Raw genomic sequence first — 21,205 nt, 5'->3', positions numbered from 1 at the left:
AAATATCTATAATTTTTAATCTTTCATTTAGCATTTTATATAGATGAAATTACCACAGCACAAATGTATTGTGCTGCAAATTGAAAATCAAACAAAAACCAAATAACCAAATAAAATGAACAAACATATCTTACATGGTAGCAACAAAGGGTATTTTAGATGAACACAAATAAGAACAGTCAGGAATGAGCAAAAACTCAAGTTTTTATTTTAAGATACTGGAAAAAAAAAAACGTTACAAAAGTGGAAGCACTACTGGGCAAGAAACCAATGAATGAATAAATGATGACTTTATGAAAATGATGAAAAACAGCAGTTAAGCCAATGCAACCCAACTATAAATCCCTCCCTGTAAACCAAACACACAACATGTCAAATAACTGTAAACACTATTCTATCATTTTTCAAATGCAAAGCATACAAAGTGATATTTTCATTAATTTTTGAAAAACAAATTAAATGACATGAACTATATTTTTAATCCACACACCTTATTTTAGAAACCATTAATACTTTTGTCCATTAAAAAACAAACAAACAAACAAACAAACAAACATCTTGCAGTTTTTCTGTATAATTTGAACTATAGATTTTTAAGCACATCAACACCAAAGCTTACTCTAAAAATATGCGAACATTTAACAATTCAGACTTCTAAATATAAATTTTCTCCTCACACAGAACACTCATTTTTTCCACAACTTTTTTCCAAAACACTGAAAATAGTTTTGACAAATTCTGATTTGTGTGCAAGAAAAGCACAAACTCTGCTTTTCTTTTATCAATTTAGCTTTTGGTTTGGAAGGAGTTGAAGCTGGAAATACTGTAGCGACTGACTGATGAGGATATGGGAGAGCCTAAGTCTAAACTGTTCCTGCGGGAGCTTCGTCGTGAGCCACTCCGGGAGCCTGTGGTGGATCCTGGGGCAGAGGCAACATTGTATGGACTACTGATGCCTCTCGAAGATACAGATGACGCCTGGAGCATTTTAACGCCAGTGCTTTCCTCTGTCAGGCAGTTATCCAGAGCCTCTTTGTAAGAGATCTTAAGTTTACTTTTGGGGCATGTTAGGTTCTTTGTGTGGCATTTCGTATCTTGGAGCTTCTGGCCTGCTCTCCCATCCAGCCAACCCATTTTCAAGGCATCTTCTATGGTTCTTCTACCACCCATTTCTGGGTCATACAGACCTCCTGTTACAACTTGGAACTCCATGAATCTCTGTCCTGCTTCATATGGCAGCCACATCTCCTTAACTGCCTCAGGAACTGACATTTTTCTCTTCATTTTTACATCTTCAAAGCCAATATAGGCTTTTTGAGCAGGCTTAAGTTTAGTGGCCATGTCTTCAGTTATTATGCCCATACGACATGCCTCTTGGATGCTGACCCTTCTGCCACTTGCAGGATCAACAATTCCTCCAGTGCACGCCTGGGCCTCAAGCAGTCTCTGGGTAGTGATGGAATCCACTAGATCACGATTTAACGCCTCTGTGACAGATATCTTCTCTACGTTGTCTGTGTCAAAAATGGCACCAATAGGTTCTTGTTCACCCACTATTTCAACAGGAGAGGACAGAGTGAAAGATACACTGGACATATGTTTATGGAAATCAGGTGAATCTTGCGAAACACTGCTGGCGCTTCGCTCTGTGACAGTGGTCGTCTTTGTTGTGGTCATTTTAGCGAGAGTGGGAGATAAGGGTCTTGACACCAGTGAGGATGATCGTGAGGATGATGTCGACAAAGAGGGAACTGAGCCTTCTGATGTTCTTAAATTTGATGATGAAGATGTTTTTGTAGTTGTTGATGATGATGTTACTGAAGATATTCCCAAAGGTGTTCTTGAAGTTGTTGATGATGATGATGATTTCACTGAAGATGTGCCCAAGGCAGCTGGTTGTCCAAACGATGAGCTATGTTTGGTCTTTCTGGTGATGATATCAGCGAATTCATTAATGGTGATGGCTCGTGCACGATACTGAGCTACAACTGATTCATCAATTAATCGCTTTTCAAGCAGTTCTGTAATGTCATACTGTCTTCCAGTTTTCTTGTCATTAATAAGAAACTTTACAGAACCATCTGGAGCAGTAATAGTGACCTCTTCCCATTCACACTCTTGGTCGGACAGCTCCAGGAAGGTCTCGTAGTCAATAAGCCCTTTGTCATATGCTTCTCGGACTGTCATCTCTTTATTGGTGTCTGGGTCCACGATCAATACTCTCCTCTTCCTCAGAGTGTTCTTCTGTGTTGACTCTTGACTTTTCTTGTCGATTATAGGCAAAAGCATGAGGCCGGTCTTCTTATCTGGGATACAGCGGTTCTTAAGCTCCGTGTAGGTTAGGTTTTCTTCCGTGTTAGGGTCAAAGAAACCTTTAGTATCAGCATTCTGATCAGAGAGGATCTTAATCATTCCGTCATCCAGGTAGCCTCTTTTGTAGGCTACATTCACATCAATACGATGACTGTGTTCCGGATCAATGATACCACCACTGGCAATTTGGGCCTCTAGTAGACGAATGCCATGGCCTTTCTCCACTAGACCTTTCTCAATGGCCTGAAAGAGAGAGATAGTCTTGTCTGTACCAGGCAGTCTGTAACCAGTCACAGCCCTTTCTGCCGCTAGCAGGTTATCTTTAAACTCTGGCCCAAACAGTCTTCTATTGTAGGCTTCACTAACAGTTAGATAGAGATTGTTCACAGGATCAACTATAAAACCTGAGGCAGCCTGAGCTTCAAGCAGTTCAAGAGTGGTCCCAGATTTCAACAGTCCATCTTTCATTGCCTGATAAATTGTCAGTACTTTATCACTGGCCTGATCATAAACTCCTGCTATGCAGGTGGAACCTCTCAGATAGGAGCGTAGACGCTCTTCAACCTCTTGGCTAGTCAATCTACCTTGATTCAACTTGTCAATATCAGACCGCTGCAGCAAGTTTGCATCCACTAGATCCACAACAGACACCTGGCCCCTAAGCCCCTGGACAGTTGCTGGCTTTTTAGGTTCAGGGAGAAGCAAAAGACCTGTGCTTGGATCAGCTTTACATTTTTTCTTCAGGGATACATAAGGAGTTCCTTGCTTGGTGTCTGGGTCCAGATAACAGTCAGGACCCTGACTCAAGGCATGGTATAGATCCTGATCTATGAGATTCCTATTTAGTGCAATGTTTTTGGGTAGGAATATACTGAGGTCAGGGTCCAATATACCCCCTACAGACTCTTGAGCTTGAAGCACACGCAGAGCTGTGTCCTTGTCAATTAATCCCTTCTTCATGGCCTGGCCAGCTGACAGAAGTTTGCCAGTAGTAAGGTCTTTGTAGCCTATAGCAGCAGCTTCCGCTGCAAACAATTTTGATTCATCCTCTTTATCCACTACTCCTCTGGCACATGCTTCTTTCACTGTTAGCTTCTGGTTAGTTCTGGGGTCAATGATGTGACCTGTGGCAGCCTGAGCTTCCAGTAGCATGTCAGCACTATCAGATGACAGAATTTTCATTTTCTTTGCCTCTGTAAAGGACATTTTCCTTGAAGGCCCAACTGCCACACCAGCAATGGATCCAGTCCCTTTTAGAAAGACTTTCTTATCCACAGAGACTTCTGGGACTGTTTTCTTTCCCTTCAGTAGTTGGTCAAACGTTGATTTGTCCAGGACCCCACAATCAAGCAACTGCTGTGCTGAGACTGGTTTGCGAACACCATCAAACATTAGTTTGGAAGGGTCCTTCCTCTCGGTGACTGGTAAAAGTATCAGGCCTGTGTGAGGCTCTGATTTGCATCTTCTCTTTAAAGCCCCATAGCTGACATCACGTTCTGTGTCTGGATCAAGGTAACAATCGGGGTTCTGATTTAATGCACGACAGAGTTCCTGATCCACAAGGTTACGCTTTATAGCTGTGTCTCTCGGAAGGAACACGCTAAGGTTTGGATCTAGAATCCCACCTGCAGATTCCTGGGCCTGCAGCAGACGTAGTCCTGTTTTTTTGTCAATTATTCCCTTCTTCATCGCCTCAAACACTGAAAGAGGCTTGGTTGTGTAAGGGTCTGTGTAGCCAACAGCAGCAGCCTCTGCTGCCAAGAGTTTCTCTCGATCTTTACTGTCCACTACTCCCCTTGCACATGCCTCCTCTACTGTCAACTTCTGATTTGATGTAGGCTCAATAATGTAACCTGTAGCAGCCTGGGCTTCCAGAAGTAAATCTGCACTATCTGGGGGCATGATCATCTGTTTCTTGGCTTCTGCTAAAGAAATCTTCCCTGAAGGCCCAGCTATTACACCAGCAATTGAACCAGTCCCTTCTAGAAAGATCTTTTTATCCACGGAGACCTCAGGGACAGTCTTCTGCCCTTTTACTAACTGGTTAAATGTTTCCCTGTCAAGAACCCCACAATCAAGCAACTGCTGTGCTGAGACTGGTTTGCGGACACCATCAAACATGAGTTTGGAAGGGTCCTTCCTCTCAGTGACTGGTAAAAGTATCAGGCCTGTGTGAGGCTCTGATTTGCATCTTCTCTTTAAAGCCCCATAGCTGGCATCACGTTCTGTTTCTGGATCAAGGTAACAATCGGGGTTCTGATTTAATGCACGACAGAGTTCCTGATCCACAAGGTTACGCTTTATAGCTGTGTCTCTCGGAAGGAACACGCTAAGGTTTGGATCTAGAATCCCACCTGCAGATTCCTGGGCCTGCAGCAGACGTAGTCCTGTTTTTTTGTCAATTATTCCCTTCTTCATCGCCTCAAACACTGAAAGAGGCTTGGTTGTGTAAGGGTCTCTGTAGCCAACAGCAGCAGCCTCTGCTGCCAAGAGTTTGTCTCGATCACTACTGTCCACCACTCCTCTTGCACATGCCTCTTCTACTGTCAGCTTCTGATTGGATATGGGATCAATGATGTGACCTGTCGCTGCCTGGGCCTCCAGTAGTAAATCTACACTGTCTAAGGGCATGAGCATCTGTTTCTTGGCCTCTGATAAAGACAGTTTCCCTAAAGGTCCAGCCACCACACCAGCAATCACTCCTGTCCCCTTTAGAGAGATCTTCTTGTCTGCAGACACCTCTGGGACAGTCTTCTCCCCCTTCAGTAGTTGGTTAAATGTTGGTTTGTCCAGCACCCCACAATCAAGCAAGTCCTTTGCTGTTACTGGTTTACGTACACCATCAAAGACCAGTTTAGTAGGATCTAGTTTCTCTGAGACTGGCAAAAGTAGCAGACCAGTATGAGGCTCTATCTTGCATCTTTTTTTCAAAGTCTCATAGCTGGCATCATGCTCAGTTTCCGGGTCAATGTAACATTCAGGATCTTGTTTCAGAGCATGGCGAAGGTTTTCATCTAAAAGGTTGCGCTTAATAGCTGTGTCTTTAGGCAGGAATACACTGAGATTGGGATCTAGAATTCCTCCCACTGATTCTTGGGCCTGCAGTAGACGCAGTGCAGTCTTATTGTCAATCAATCCTTTCTTCATGGCCTCAAACACTGAGAGAGGCTTGGCAACTTTAGGATCCTTGTAGCCAACAGCAGCAGCCTCAGCTGCCAATAATTTGTCTCTATCTCTTATATCCACTACTCCTCTGGTGCATGCCTCTTCTACAGTCAACTTCTGATTTGTTTGAGGGTCAATTATATGACCAGTTGCAGCCTGCGCTTCCAGTAGCAAATCTGCAGTATCCTCAGGTAGCAACATTTGTCTCTTGGCTTCTGACAAGGACATTTTGCCTTGCTTCCCAGCTACCACCCCAGCAATTGGCCCAGTCCCCTTCAGATTGACATTTTTATCAACAGACACTTCTGGGATGGTTTTCTTCCCCTTTTCTAGATCTTTAAATGTTGGCTTGTCCAGGACACTGCAATCCAGCAGCTGCTTGGCTGTGACAGGTTTTCGAACACCATCAAAAATAAGTTTGGAGGGATCTATCTTCTCAGTGACAGGAAGAAGAAGAAGGCCCGTGTGTGGTTCTACCTTACATCTTCTCTTCATTGACATATAAGTTACACCGTCCTCGTTTTCTGGGTCCAGGTAGAGCTCAGGTCTTTGACTCAAAGCACGGCATAAGTTGTCATCAATTAGGCCACGCTCAATGGCTGTGTCTTTGGGAAGGAACACACTGAGTACTGGATCTAGAATGCCCCCCACAGACTCCTGAGCTTGTAAAAGACGCAGTGTTGTGTTTCTGTCAATTAGTCCCATCTTCATGGCCTGAAATACTGAAAGAGGTTTATTTGTCCCAGGTCCATTATATCCTACAGCTGCAGCTTCTGCTGCTAGCAACCTCTCTCTGTCCTTATCATCAATCACACCATGATTACATGCTTCTTCAACTGTCAACTTTTGATTAGTTCTGGGGTCAATTATGTGTCCTGTAGCGGCTTGAGCATCCAGAAGCAAATTGATGGCATCTGCTGGGAGGAGATTTTCATTCTTGGCTTCAGTGAAAGTCAGTTTTGCAAACTGAGGTCCAGAAATGGAGCCTGGACCTTTTAGACCTTCAACTACCACCCCGGCTATTGGGCCTGTACCTTTTAAATTGACTTTTTTGTCAACAGACACTTCAGGGACAGTCCTATGTCCATTCACCAGCTGGTTACATGTTTGTTTATCCAAAACACCACAATTGAGCAACTGGTCTGCTGTCACTGTCTTACGGACTCCATCAAAAATCAGAGTGGAAGGATCCAAGGTTGGGGGTTCTCTGGCAGTCTTCAGTTCAGTTTCTATGTTCTTTCTGACAATGGTGACCTCATGTAATTCTTTCTGGGTGGCTGACAGTTTAATTTTATATGACTCTTCAAGCTCACGTAACTCTCTCATCAGCCTTTCTATCTCACTTTTCAAAGATTTCTTTTCCCTCTCCGAAATATCCTTGTCTGTCTCATACTGCCTAATCAGGCCATGTTTGCTATCACACTGGTCCTTCCAGTGACTTAAATCCCTCTTCACTCTTTCGTTCTCCTCCTGTAGACGCTGCTTATTGCGATACTCAGATTCTAAGGACAGTTTAATGCGGCTGAGTTCCTCCTCTAGTCTTAAGATGTGGTCTTTGTCCTTTTCTGACAACTGCAATTTCAGCAACAGAGTGTCTCTCTCGGTTACAATTTCATTATACTGGGACTGAAGGGATTGCATGGTGGCTCTTATCTGCAGGAAATAAAGAGAGAGAAAAGAGACGAGAAGTTACTCAACTCAAAAATACTCATATATTAACAGTATAGATGAGGAACCTCATTTATTTCTTTTTCATTTTTTGTATACAACCAGTGGTTATTGAGGACAGTGCACATTCTTGCTCTTTTCAATCTTTCACAGTGCAAGAATTCTTTCTGCGGAAAGAATATTTGGGTGCACAGCTTATTTAGAAACAATAAAAGCATTTTCTCAAAAAAGTTTTTTGTTGTCGTTACAACTCAAGTCTTTTTACATTTTTGTAAAAGAAAAACAGCTGGCAATAGTGTTAAAAGTTGAAATATAAAAAGCAAGTCTGTGCCTGTTCTGCCAAATTGTCATTTGGTTTGCTATACTAGTGATATAACAAAAAATGGCTAATTCTATTTAACAACCAGAAAGCAAGACTGATTTGCAAAACAGCACAGATACATAAAACCAATAGATGTGGGCCAATCGTGATCACCTGATTTTAGTTTGCAAGAGGAGTTGTCATAAGCATTTTTGGAAACTGTAAATTTCTGAAGTCATGCCAGTGCTGTTTTACAAGATTGCAAAAGGTGTCTTTAAGCCCATTAAGATGTACTAAAAATATAAGAAACAATGATCAGAATCTAGTAGACCAGGAAACCAGCGGCAGTGATGGTGCTGATCATTCTGGGCAAATAAAGTGACCCCAAAAAAGCAAGCGAACTGCACTAACTCTAACCCTTAACTCCCCATCTTTCCACAGTGTGTACAGGGAGACAGTGGAATAGGAAGGCTGTCAGGTAGAGAGGCGCAGATTATGTTTGCATGCGAGTTTATACACATGCAAGTTTATTCAAACACATACAGACAGTATGTGTTCAAATCAGAGTTGCATCTACAAGAGGCACTCCAGCATGCAAGGAAAGGGTTTGCTTCAGACTAGCTAGAGCTACAGTTGCTACTTGAATGCTTCAAGTGGTGAAGAATCTGATTTGGAAAGACGAGAACAGTCCAGGACTAAGCACCAAACTTCCATGTACCTCGGTGGCCTGCGTTTGTATTTTCTCAGTCTCCACTTTGAGTTTCTCCCTCTCAGAGGAGAGCTCGGAGACCAGGTTGCGGTAGTCTAAATTACTACGCTCACTGGCCTGTAGCTGCAGCTCCAGCGCAGTAATCTGCGAGGAGAGCTCATCATCACTTCCCTGTTTGGCCCTCAAGAGTTCATCTTTCTCATGTCGTGTTGTCCTTAGCTCCTCATCCAGGCTCAGCCTCTCTTTGGTCTGAGCTTCTGTCAACTCCTTCAGCCTTTGAAGCTCAACTGAGTTCGCATTCAGTATCTTGCTTTTCTCCTCTATAGATTTATAAAGACCTTCATTCCTGAGGTTTGCCTCTTTGACTTTGAGCTGCTCCTCAAGCAGCTGCTTCTGAAGGGCTTTCAGGTCAGAGCTCAGCTGTGTGATGTGCTCTGCAGAGGTCTTGTTCTGTCTCAAGCTTTTCTCTAGCTCCTCCTGCAACTGAAGACGCTCTTCTTCACCTCTCTTTTCGGAATTGCTGGCTTGTTCTTGGCTTTGGCGTAGTGCAACGATAGTGCTGCTGTGTTCTGCCAGGGTCATATTGGTCTTCTCTAGCTCTGACTCGATCTGCCTTCTTCTGGCTACTTCTTCTTGGTTAGCTTGCCGCAAATTCTCCACCTGGCTCTCAAGTCCATCTCTTACAGCTTGGAGGTCCTTGATGCGTCCCTGTAAGCTTTTCATATTTTGCTCAACTCTGCTTCGCTCCCTGCTTTCTCTCTCCAGCTCCAATCGCAGTTTCTGAAGCTCCTCCTTGTACTCCCGCCCCTGGGTTACAGCCACTGATGAATTAGTTAGCTTCACTTGCAGCTGGGACAGAGTCTGTTCAAGCACACCCTGACCTTCTTCTGCAGTTTGTCTTCTGCGGGTCTCCTCCTCTAGACTGTGTGTGACATAAGCCAGTCGGTCACTCGTCTCCTGCAGGTCCTTCCTAACCTCAGCCAGCTCTGCTCTATACTGGCTACTTTGCTCGTCTCTCTGCCTCATCAACAGTTCCACCTGACTTTCCAATTCTCTTCTCTTGCGGCCTTCCTCGATGATTACAGCCCGCTGAGTGTGAGCTTCCTCATCTGCTGCCTTCCTTTGTTCCTCAACCTGGCTGATAGATATTCGGAGTCTCCGTAGCTCCTCCTCGAGATTCCTCCTCTCTGCCTCCATCCTGTCATACTGCAGCTGGAGCTCCACTGTATCCTCGTCCCTCTCAGCTGCCAGCCTTTGCATGTCTGCATGGCTGACGTGGATCTGAGATTCGTAGCTGAGCTTTAAGTTATTGATCTCCGTATTGTATTGGCTCCTTACCTTTGATATCTCCTTCTGCAGCTCCATGAACCTTGCTGTCTCGTCAGCAAGCTGTCGCCGGAGCTGTTCAATCTCAAGCTCTTTATTTGACAAAGTCTTCTCCACCTCCACCTTGGACCAACTGACTGTCTCCAGCTCGTTCTGCCTCTTTCTCAGCACTGCTTCATACTCTTCTTGCTGCTGAGTGTAGCGCTCTTCTGCTAGCTTCCGCTTCCTCTTTTCTTCATCCAGCAAGTAGTTGAGACGTTCCACCTGATCTCTGAGGCCTGCCAGCTGGCTCTGTGTGTTATCTAGGTTCTCCTTGGTGGCACTGCACTGCAACGATGCAGTTTGTTTCACCTCCTCCATTGACAGCAACTGTTCTTTTGACTGGTTCAGCTCCCGTTGGTACTGAGCAAGAGCATCTTCCAGTGATTTGTTCTTGGCGTTGCGGTCTCTCATATCGTCTCTCAGAAGGCGAAGTTCTTCTTCTAACAGGTCAATCCTTGTGTTACGAATCTGGAGGAAAGACAAAGAAAAGATGAATACAAATGTGTTTTTAAAAATGATAAATTAAACTTTCATTATTATTTTTTACCCACTTGTGTTGTGGTTAACAAGTATCCAGCATAACATTTGCTTAGCACAACCCTATTAACACCACATTCATATCGCATTGCCATGAAGAAACATTCCATTCAGTTTGAGGCAAATCCAAAACCCCCAACCAGTTCTGACAGATACCTATGCCTTCCTGTTAAAAGGGAGTTTTTCCTTCCCACTGTCACCAAATGCTTGTTTATGGGGAGTGGGGGAAGGGGCGAGATGTTGTCATCTCATCGGATCGTTGGGTTTTTCTGTGTTATTGTAGAGTTTCATTTGCCATTATAATTAATTGAATTTAAAAAAACTATAGTTATCTCATGTCTCTTGCGTTTTCCACCAACTTTTCTGTCTTTTAGGTCTTATTGAACAAAAAACTGCTTTTTTAAAAATCTTGATCATACTATAGAAGGTTATCCATATGAAACCACACACTTGGCTAACAGGTTATCAATCATAAGACGTGTGGTTGTGAGTTAGTGACAATGAAAAGACTCATCTTGAGACTACAAAACGGTTCTTAAATAACTAATAATCTGTCCATGGAGGTTGCTTGTACTTACAAAGTGAAATTAGTCACAAATGAGGTATGTGGTTTAGCTCAACAAAACCTCCCTGTAATTGCTTTGTTCACTAACAGATTACTACAGTCATCCATAGCTACACTGTTATTATCTTAGTTTGCAACCATAACTTACTAACACTAAACTGCACCTTTAGCACAATGTCCAGCTGTGAAAGATATATTTTTCTCTAGCTTGATACCATCTGATCTCAGAAGCTAAGCAGCATTGTGCCTGGTTAGTACTTGAATGGGAATACACATTTTTCCTTACCAAGTGGTCTGCCTGGGAGTAGGCTACGAGTCTATAGTCCTATGTGAGAAAAAAATTTGCTTTCCATAGGATACTAATATCCAACATAGTGGATAGTAGGTTGCTTATTATGACTAGCTGCAACTTAGTCACAACATATGTCCTTGGCATTGGTCATATCTAAGTGAACTTTACTCTCTTTATACTGAAACTCATGTATATAGCATCTGTAGTCTGTCAGTTCTTGGACAGTCAGTAACATTGCATTGCATGTAATGCGTGTCTTAATACTCTGTTAGCTGATGGATATTAATACACCGAGTTCATGAGCAAAAGACGCATGTAAATGGGAGCAACACAATGCTGACTGCAGGTGATGTTATTAACAACGATGGTTTGCTGGAAGGTATAAAGGAGTTCCTTTAACTTTAACGTTATATCAAAGATTAGGTGACAGATTTACCCCAAATTCTCATTCATAATCCCTGGGCAGTTTGATGACAAGATGTCATAAACAGAAAGAAAGAAAAGGAAGAAGAAAAAAGAAAGAAAACCATGATTACATCCAACAAGATATTTTTGGATGTTCAGCATTGGAGATCCGTACCTTGAGCTCCTCCATGTTTCTGAGCAAATCTCCTAGGAATCTGTAGTAGTCGTCAGAAAGGGTAAGCAACTCCATATATCGAGTCTGCAGTTGGGTAGCCTGGAACAGAGACAAATTTAAATTTAATTTTAAAAAAACATCAGAAAAATCAACTCTAACCTACAAGAAAAAACATGTCATGTACTAATGGTTTACTACATGTCTAATGTTTTTACTACAGTTGCATTACTTCATGATTGAGATCCACTGACGGCGACTTCAGCATTGTCCTCTTCACTGGGATGTTGAGCAAAGTTTCTAAACCAGAGGTGTAAGCTGCGAGGTCTGTTTCATAGTCCTGTTAAAAATAAAAATGAATAAATAAATAGAGGAAGTTGATCTTTTAATGAATCTGAGGCCAAATGCACTCGATTATTGACCTACTTACCTTGATAGCGTTCACACAGGCTTCATTGTCCTTCAGCACACTATCTACTGTCTCCCTCCTCACCTTGATTTCTGCATTCAGAGCCTAGAGAAACCCACAAAGTACAGATGTCAGGTATCTGATGCCTTCACAGAAAATTATTGGAAGTAGCTCTAATAATAGCAAAAGTTCAGCATATTACCTTCTGGTTGTTAATGAGGTCTTCCAGTGCTTGAACATTTTCTATTTTGGTGGCCTGTAGAGCCACCTGTTTTCTCCGAGTGGCTTCAATCCATTCAAGAATGGAAGTGCTGGTTTGCTTGTAGTGTTGCAGCTGAGGCAGATATGATCGAAGGTCCTGCATTCTGAGCAAGTGGAAGAGACCACCAGCATAAGTGAGTTATGTCACTTTTACTCAAACGCTCTCATGCCCAAGTTTACAGATTAATATTGTTTTTTTATTATATTATTTATTATAACATTTAAAATACTGAAGCAACAAATGTTTTGTGCTTTGCTCAATCATTTTCTGCCAATCACAAATTGACATATGTGTATGTGAATAAGATGTTTTAAAAATAGATTCACATGTGTACAAGCAGCCTCATATACATATGGTTGAATATGGAATGAGTTATTTACTGCATGACTGTAAAGTCTTCAATTTGACATTAACAGCCAGTTATTATTAAAAACTGACAGAGCAGCATACCTCGTATCGAGCTGTAATTGGATTCGTCTCCAGCGGTCTGACAGCATGTTCACATCTTCTGTGTATTTTGTTAGCATCAGGTCACACCTGTGGGAGGATCCGCCCACCTGGCCGTTCCAGTGGCTCGCCTTGGACAACTCTGCCTCCATAGCATTTAGAATACCTTTCTTCTGATCCAGCTCTGCTTTGATGTTCTGCACATCGACACACGACACAACATCAATCATACGACTGCATCCACCGTATAATAAAAATCAGCCTGATAAGTGGAATTAAAGCATATGTCACAGCACAAAGGATATAAGAAAAATAGGGCAGTATTCACAAATGATTTGTCTGCTATTATCAAAGACTAGGAAAACACCATTATCTTGCAAAAATACCTTCAGAGTCGACATATATTCCTCCACTTCCTCAGGAGACAGAGAAGTGGTCTCCTTTTCTGTCATTCTTGCTTCATAAACTTTCACAATGTCCTCGGCTCGTGCCACACTCTCCAGCATGTCCCTTAGAGCTCGTAGCCTAAAACAAGCATATGGAATAATCAAATATGCAAGGCATACGTGTGTTTGTCATAATGTAGATTATCTGTATGTAAAAGTATCTTTTTTTGCAGATAATAATTGATCTTACAGTGCACAGTTATTAACTGTGCTTTTAAATTAATCAGAAGAATACACTAAGCTTTACGCCATCGTTTTGTGGTTTTGCCTTGTGTTACGTACCGCTGAACATAAGCTGATGAGCTGCTCTCCAGGCTGCCCAGTCTTTGGTTAATCACTCCAATCTCGCTGCGGAGGAACTGAGCTTTGTCTGAATCATTCACGCTTTCCAGCTCGTTTAGAATGCGCTCCTTCAAAAGTAAGTACTCAGCACGCATCGAGTCCACATCACGCTGCACAGTCTGAAAGATGCACATATATGTGTCATGATAAATACAGGGTCGTTTTTGTTTTCATTCTACATGCATTTCTGTTATTCTTATATTTTATGCTTTCACCTCTAACTGAGAGATCTTGAGGCTACAGTCCTGCACGCCGTTGTCTCCGAAGCAGACATGGATATGCTGAGTCAGCATGTCTTCAGCGGCCTCCAGCCTCAATCTGAGCGAGTGCAGCTCTAATAAGCTGTGAGATGATGATGATGTGGATACCTTCCTCTTTCCTGCGTCCGTCTTGGTCACTTTTATCACTTCCTTCTTCACCACCTCTTTCTTTGCCTCCGCTTTCTTCTCTGCCTGTCTTCTGAGCTCTGCTCTCCGTCTTTCTTCTTCAAGCCTCCTGGCCTCCTCTTGGCGCATCCTGGCCTCTTCTTCAAGCCTCCAGGCCTCTTCTTGGCGCATCCTGGCCTCTTCTTCAAGCCTCCTTGCGTCTTCTGCAGCAGCAGCTTGTACTTGCTGCTGCTGTAATATAATCAGCTGGTGTTGTTGCCCAGATGTTTGCTGTAATTGTTCCTGCTGGACAACTGTGGACAAAACGATTTTTAAAAAATAGATAAAAGTCTTTTCAAAAGTTCACTAGATTCACTTATTCAATTCAATTATTCCATTATCAAGCACACAGACTCAAATGCATACTGTATACTGTACTTTACTGTAATATACTGAAATACGTACTAAAAATATTGAATTTGAGCAATGTTTATATACAAGTCTAAGAGACATCTGGCTAAAAAAACAAAAGCCAAGAAGTGCAAGAATAAACATATGGAGCTGAAAATGAGCGCAAGAGGTCCATCTCATATATGAGACTGAATAGAAATGTACAGAATAAACAGAACGTGTACTTGCGAGGTGATCATTACTACAAACACTTACTGTAAGTAGGTATCTGCACCACTAGCTGTTCATAGTGGGTCTGGGCATCATTGACCTGGTTCTCTATGCTCCTCTTGTCCTCATCAGCAAACATCTGGGAATTTACACTGTTCACTATAAACTCATCATAGTGAGTCTCCATGCTCTTGATCATTTTCCGGTACTCCTCTGGGCGCATCTTGGCCAACTGAACAGACACAGAAACATTAAGTTTAATTTGGACCCAAACAGATCTTTTCACCGAGAAGGAGAGGTCAGAGGTCAAATGTGACATGCTATTTTAAATCTTTGGAACCTTTCTTTATGTTGACGATACTCACCACACTTGTAAGAAACATAGTTTCTAAGTTCTAAGGCTATGTTTATAAATTAATTTTCCACCAATAAATCATCAAGTGTTATAAGAATAACAGTGCAGTAAAATGATTGTGTGTGTTTTTTTAACACAAAGTACAAACTGGAGCAGTGAAAAGTTGCAAAAGGAACTTTGGTTTGGAGCAGCGGGTTTCGAGAGATGCTTAAATGTCTGTTTGAATGCCACAGAGTTATGCAGCACTCCAAAGTGTGCAATTATGGGAGCTGTTTCCCAGCATCTGGAGGTGGCTCAGAATGAGAGACGTTTACACACTTTTTAAGCCCATATTAAATGGAAGACTACAGCTGTTGGCTTAGAACAAACTGTAAAAGCAAAAACCCACCTTTAAAACCAAATAATTAAACGTTAATTAACACCATGTCACAACTTTTATTATGACCATTTGTTTTCTCCTTTGATACCTTGCAAGAGAGCAAAAGTTTGACTTTGACGTATGACTAAATATTTTTTTACAGACAGCAGAGGCCAACTTCCAAGACCTCGTCGGTCCTTACCATGGAGATGGTGAGGGAGTTGATGCGGTGGATATCCATGATGCAGTACTGCCAGGAGATGAGACTCTTGACGTTGATATAAAGCTGGCTCCAGATTGACAGGATTGCTTCGTAGTACTGCTCGTTTCTTTGCACGACACAGAGGTGAAATTTAAAGGTTTCAGGATTATCTTTCCAGCCAGAGCAAGAGTTATACAATCACCTTTAACAGTAAATGTCCAAATCAAAGCATTTTTTGTTTCTTACTTGTTGGCGAGACTGATGCTGATTGGATTAGGTGGCGGTACAATCAGGCACACAGAGGGCACCAACATATCCAGACCCCCCGGGCCAGTCACCAGCCACTTACTGCGCTGGTTGTTGTCCTTTAGGATAGCCTCATTGCCCTTAAGGATCACCTTCTGTGAGCCCAAAGGTCACATAAAACACATAAAACACATGAAACACAAGTTAGAATAAAAGAAAGAGAGAATGTCGGTGCAACGTAAAGTAAAAAATAAAAATACCAATATGTGTTTAACTTTGACATCTGAAAACTGACCTGGTCCTGCTTGAAGTCGCACAGAGCCTTGACAATGATGCCGCTGGTGTTCTTCTCTTCAGGGTTTCTGGGTTTCAGTCTCACGATCTCCTTGGACTTGCTGACCAGGTGTTTAACCTGCCTCCTATTTTCCACAATCTTCTCCTTTTCCCTCTGAAGACAAAAAAGGTTTCAGTCAACCTGCCACTGTTTAGCCATTAACAACTGCTTTACTTTTCTAATTTGCCAACATTTGTGTCTCTCTGTAAATAATGAAGTCGCACAGAATGGCCTGTCCTGTATGAAACATATGACCTGCAATCCAGAACTGGTTTGGTTTTTTTTGAGAGTTCTGTTTCCATTTTTGTAACTAATGCCATAACTACTAGGCATGCAGTCTGCCTTTACAGTACAGATAATGTTTCTTTTAAAAGAATGGGCTGAATTTGAGCATGTCTGTAACAAGATGCCAACAACCAAAATAGTACTTTCTATTGTTTGGCAAAAGTTTGAGGGCTAAGATGCGTGTTTCTTCTGGACTGTAAAAACTGGAGGTCTGGTCCAGAATGAGTAAAAGAAACATTTGGTCATTCGAAGGTATTATCCAATGGTATTGGAGTTGCTTCACTATTAGGTGGTACACTCAAAACTAATTTGTCCAAAATCCTGCCCATTTTTAAATTACGTGTAAATGTTCTATGTGATTTTATAACATAAGTACAATAAGTAAAACGTTAAATTCAAAGAAAACTTTTTTTACATTCAGTTTATTCCGAGCAACCTCTCCTGATGAATTATGGAGATGCTGGTAATGGTGTTGTGGTTCTTTTTTGGGTTTTTTGTTTTGGTTTGTTTGTTTTTCCATAACTCGTGTATCTGCAAATATACACATTCTGTATTTTTCATATGAAAGAAACTATACTGTGGTGGGGCTTGCTAATTTCTTGTTTTTGATTTATGTATGTTTTGTTTTGTTTTGCTTTACTTCATATGTTTCATATGTTGTTTGTTTAATTTAAGACAAAAAAAAAATTAAATGAATGAGAGGTAAAACTTGAGGGGGTAGGGACAAATAAGTAAATACTTCAGCCTACTCCTTTTCAAACAAATAATGGAATGATATTTTGTAATGATTGTGAATGTTTGAAATAAAAATGAACTGAACTGAATTATCTGGCTAAATAATCCACTGACTTTATATATTTCAGGATTTGTGTTGTTGTTTACTGTAGTGCCTGAGACATGAAATTTTCAAAAGCTCATCCTACATCAAAGATCTATCGTATGTTCAGTCTAATCAGTTTTATCTCGCTATGCTAAACGTCTAAACACACGCGATCAAGCTCCTGATGCCCAGCTGATGAGTTACTGCTGTAATGACGCTGTCGTACCTCCAGGTTTCTGAGGAGCTCCTGCAGGGTCTCCAGAGAAGTGTTCTTGTCGCAGATGAAATTCTTACGAACCGTCTCGTGTTCCTTCTGCAGAGCACTGTACGTCTCGTTGGCCTCCTTGAAAAACTAAATGCACACGTGTGTAAGCATATGTGATATGAGTTTCAGGAGAAAACACGCACAATTTGTGAAATACTGAGTGAAATCTAGCATGAAGTTAATTGTAGTTTCCCAGTCTCATTATGATAAGTAAACAAGCAATTTTTATGTGTACATAACAACTGAAAAGCTGAAAGCGAATCAAAATGCTAATGTAGCAACAAGAAATCAGAGGTGTCATGGTGCATCTTTTACATGCACTCTTATTCACAGTGTCCGTCAGTGTGACTGACTCCTGCAGGTTCATGTTTATTAGAGTAGCTTTAAGTTACCTGGCTGTACGCTAAATTCTCCTTCAGGTGAGTGTCGATGCATTTTGTTATTTGAAGGAGCCAGCTCCACTGAGTCTGCAGGGTGTCACTATAAGCCTGAAGAGAATGCACAAGCACACAAACACTGGAAAAAAAGCCAAGCTTTTACTTGCAGGTTTATAACTAGTTGTTTTTGGACTGAGATTTCTACTTCTGATCGCTCCAGACCTCGATCTTGTCCGATGCAGGGTGGTCATTCTTCAGGAGGTTGTCCACTTTGGCCTTCAGCCTATTCAGATCCTTTTCTTTTACTTCCAGGGCACTCATCAGTTTCTGTTATATAAGAAGAGGTGGATAATCACAGGGACACAGGAAAAACATCAGGATGCAGCAAGAGGGAAGTTCTGTGGCTTCGCTGTAAGTGGATGACTAATCGCAGCTGCCAAAATCCAATCTACCACAGATGATTGCTCCCTTATGAGATGCAGATTACTACATAAAAGACATCAGCGCCATTTAGGCTCAAGGAATTGCCAAGAATGTTTATTGCCTAAAATGAAGCTCGTAAAATTGGAAATTAAAAAGTGGATTTTTTGCAGCATCTACTGAATCCAGCTCTATATTTGTTCCCTTGTGATCTGATGTTTGACTAACCGAGTAGCTCTCCTGCTTTCTGGGGATATACTGGTCGATGTTCTTGTCTCCCCAGTCAAACATCAGTTCCTCTTCCTCCTTCTCATTCACCCACATGATCTCTTTGGATATTTCCTGAATGATCTGCTGGAGCTCTCGCAGCTGCTGGGTCCGATCACGGGACTTTTTCTAGCAGGGTTAAACAGGGTTAAAGTGAATCAATTTGATACAAATCTCTAGCGATTAACAGGGAAATACACTACACAGAGATAATATTTCGTTTCTTCACCTGGAGATTGTCCCATTCCTGATCCAGAGCCTTAAGATTGGCTTTGTCTCCTGTCTTCATCTGGGGGAAGAGAATGAGTCAAATTATGTGTTTCAAAATAAAGTGATGTGTCAATATTTGCAAATGCTAATAATTAAAACAGATACTAATAATAACAAATCGCTATTTGACCAATAGTGGATCATTTTTATTTGTTTAGGTTATTTATCTCTTTACCCTGTGATCTTCTTTAACACTGGTTTAGTTTTGTGACTTTAAATATCCCAAACAATAGATCAGCGGAGCTTCTGTTTGAAGCAACAGTGAATCTCAGCATCGTCTCATCATCACAGCATTGATACCGAACCTGCTGACTGAACCCACCAGGTCATCTCTGGCTCGATCGAACTCGACGCTCCTCTGGATGGAGCTGTGAAACCTCTGGTGGCTCATGAGCTGCTGCTCGATGGCTGCAGAATCATCTCCCCATGAAGCTGTTTCAATCAGACGCTGCACGGAGTAGATCGAGTTTTAGAGAAGACTTCAGACACAGGCACTTCATGTCACCAGCAGGTGGCGGCAGAGATACAAGTTAAACCAGCAATTTGCTGGTAAATTCATGCACCACTTGGGGTCAAAGATCAGCAATCCACTCAGAAAGAAATGATTTAGCACTGAGTGCAAAACAATAGCTCCTTTTAGCTTCTACTTGTACTTAACCACAATGACCACATGATCCCTTAATACTGTGTCTACACCAACATAGCAGAGCATTCTTCTCTATGCTCTGTGTTAAATGCTGTGAATGTTGTGTTATCATAGCGATCATGGTTCAGCGAGATCTGTCATTTGGTTTACCGACACCTTTTATTACACTGTCATAAAGTGACACGGCACTTAACCATCTAGTTAGTGGGTATTAATGTCACTTTTGTTGTTGAAGAAGTAGGTCTGTCTTTCACTTTAGGTTTATTTCACAAAGATTTCTTTTGTGTAAAGTGTCTGTTTCTCCAGTTAAACATAAAAAATACTTTTTCTTGAACTGTTTAACAATTTTAATTATTTTAATGTAGTTGTTCACATTTTTAGTGTGTTTAAAGAACTATAATATATTAAATATACTGTGGAGCATTTTAACTTCTGTTGTGTTTAAATGTGCTATGATATGAAATGAGCTGATTATCTGTTGTGTGTAACAAACGTCTCTGACTTACTAATGTGACAAATTACATCAACTTCTCTTAATCTGAAAAAAATGAAGGCTGGTGTTAACCGAAATCAGGTGATCAAAATGCAACAATTTTAGGGTATTTAAGACTGAAATAAATCCGCAAAAAACCTGTAAAAAATGTAAAAGAAAAAAAGAGAAAAAAAACAAGCCTCCAACAAATCTTTTAAAATGTAAATGTTGCCTAAATTTCACCGAATATTGATTTTTAGTAGATTTCTTAGCTTTTAAGTATATTCTTCTCGACCCCCCCAAGTTCGGGTGCTTGACCACCATCTACTGCAGGTAACGCACAGTTTAATGCACACTGTAGTAATGCCCCTCAAGCTTTACCAAGACACCTTAACACAGGATTCCTTAAAGGGCTCATGAATGTCAGAAGACTGATCTTCAAAAGCAGCTGCAGGTGCACGTTAGGTATTAAGTTGGGTGTGTCTATACACGCCTTTTGCTGTGCAATCCAGCCCACAGCATCATGATAGCTCCTTCCAGGTTCCTCCCAGCCAACGGAGCCCCCCTTGGTGCTCTTCCTTCTCTGCATGGTGCCTGAGATGGCCATGTGGACCCCCTTCAGCTGGCTATTGTACATCTCCACACTATGGATTAGAAAACAGAAAAAGATGAGACTTGGAATGAACAGCATATGCTATACAAAGAATATATTTTTATAAAAATTCATGAAATCTCTGTTTGTCCATCCATCTGTCCGGTCAACAAACATTCATCCCATCTGCTTTAAAAATGGGAGATTAATTACTGACTGCCTGAGGAAATTTGGACTAAGTTTAAAGCTTGAGATACATTCACTATCCTTTTGAACAGCAACTGAATTACTTAATTACCTGCATGTGACGCATTTAAGAGACAGTTACATTTCAGCGTCAAAATCATGGGTAACACTGACCTCGGATGGGCACTGTTCTAGTAAAAGAAAACTCAGATGATTAAGACAGAGAGAGAAATCTGGCCTTCCTTACCTTCTCATTACGTTCTCATTAGGCTGTCCCATCTGCCTCAGGTCGGCCCCGCAGCTCTTCAGATTTTGAATGGCCTCTTTGGCCATCCCCATGAAGTACTCGGCCTCACTCGGGTTTCCACCCTACAATACACAGACACAAGGAGGTGTACAAATCCAGAAAACTGAATGGGCACATTTGGAGTATAGATGTCTTTTGTCCTTGTTGTGCTTTAGATTGAATTATTTCCATTTAGAAGTGCCAAAAAATGTCAAAACTTCAGAAAAACAACTTTTACAACCCACGGAAGAAGATGATTTATGACAAGGACAAAGCGGTTGTGATAGTCTGCCGATATAAGTAGTCAACAAGACAATAAATCACACGCCCACAAATTTTAAGCTGAGTTTTGCACTTGCGATGAACTTCACAGTAACATAAATAATTCATGATAGGTTGCTTAACAGCTAAACTAAATTTAAAGTGGACTGACAGTT

At 41.5% G+C, this 21,205-nt stretch overlaps 1 protein-coding gene across 4 annotated transcripts in view; it reads right to left on the bottom strand.

The window, feature by feature from the left end:
• Positions 1-186: 186 nt before the first annotated feature.
• LOC120742868 (desmoplakin-like) overlaps positions 187-21,205 on the bottom strand; it is a 37,103-nt gene continuing 16,084 nt past the window's right edge. For 3 of the 4 annotated variants that reach the window (XM_040046339.1, XM_040046338.1, XM_040046340.1), the window contains 22 exons: positions 20,730-20,851; positions 20,198-20,348; positions 18,909-19,034; positions 18,546-18,605; positions 18,278-18,445; positions 17,852-17,956; positions 17,645-17,740; positions 17,214-17,339; positions 15,844-15,996; positions 15,549-15,703; positions 15,303-15,429; positions 14,433-14,619; positions 13,617-14,080; positions 13,342-13,520; positions 13,000-13,138; positions 12,617-12,810; positions 12,107-12,269; positions 11,926-12,009; positions 11,728-11,835; positions 11,499-11,597; positions 8,166-9,992; positions 187-7,131 (listed from right to left, as the gene is read on the bottom strand). In XM_040046339.1, coding sequence (XP_039902273.1) covers positions 787-7,131; positions 8,166-9,992; positions 11,499-11,597; positions 11,728-11,835; positions 11,926-12,009; positions 12,107-12,269; positions 12,617-12,810; positions 13,000-13,138; positions 13,342-13,520; positions 13,617-14,080; positions 14,433-14,619; positions 15,303-15,429; positions 15,549-15,703; positions 15,844-15,996; positions 17,214-17,339; positions 17,645-17,740; positions 17,852-17,956; positions 18,278-18,445; positions 18,546-18,605; positions 18,909-19,034; positions 20,198-20,348; positions 20,730-20,821 — 11,148 coding nt within the window. In that variant the 5' untranslated portion in view covers positions 20,822-20,851 and the 3' untranslated portion in view covers positions 187-786. The remainder of the gene's footprint in view (positions 7,132-8,165; positions 9,993-11,498; positions 11,598-11,727; positions 11,836-11,925; positions 12,010-12,106; positions 12,270-12,616; positions 12,811-12,999; positions 13,139-13,341; positions 13,521-13,616; positions 14,081-14,432; positions 14,620-15,302; positions 15,430-15,548; positions 15,704-15,843; positions 15,997-17,213; positions 17,340-17,644; positions 17,741-17,851; positions 17,957-18,277; positions 18,446-18,545; positions 18,606-18,908; positions 19,035-20,197; positions 20,349-20,729; positions 20,852-21,205) is intronic. The other variant, XM_040046341.1, reaches the window with a different exon arrangement.

The sequence above is a fragment of the Simochromis diagramma genome, unplaced genomic scaffold (assembly GCF_900408965.1).
Source record: "Simochromis diagramma unplaced genomic scaffold, fSimDia1.1 OVJJ01000553.1, whole genome shotgun sequence".
In the NCBI taxonomy this organism is placed as follows: Eukaryota; Metazoa; Chordata; class Actinopteri; order Cichliformes; family Cichlidae; genus Simochromis; species Simochromis diagramma.
This window is presented reverse-complemented; position numbering and strand designations above follow the sequence as displayed.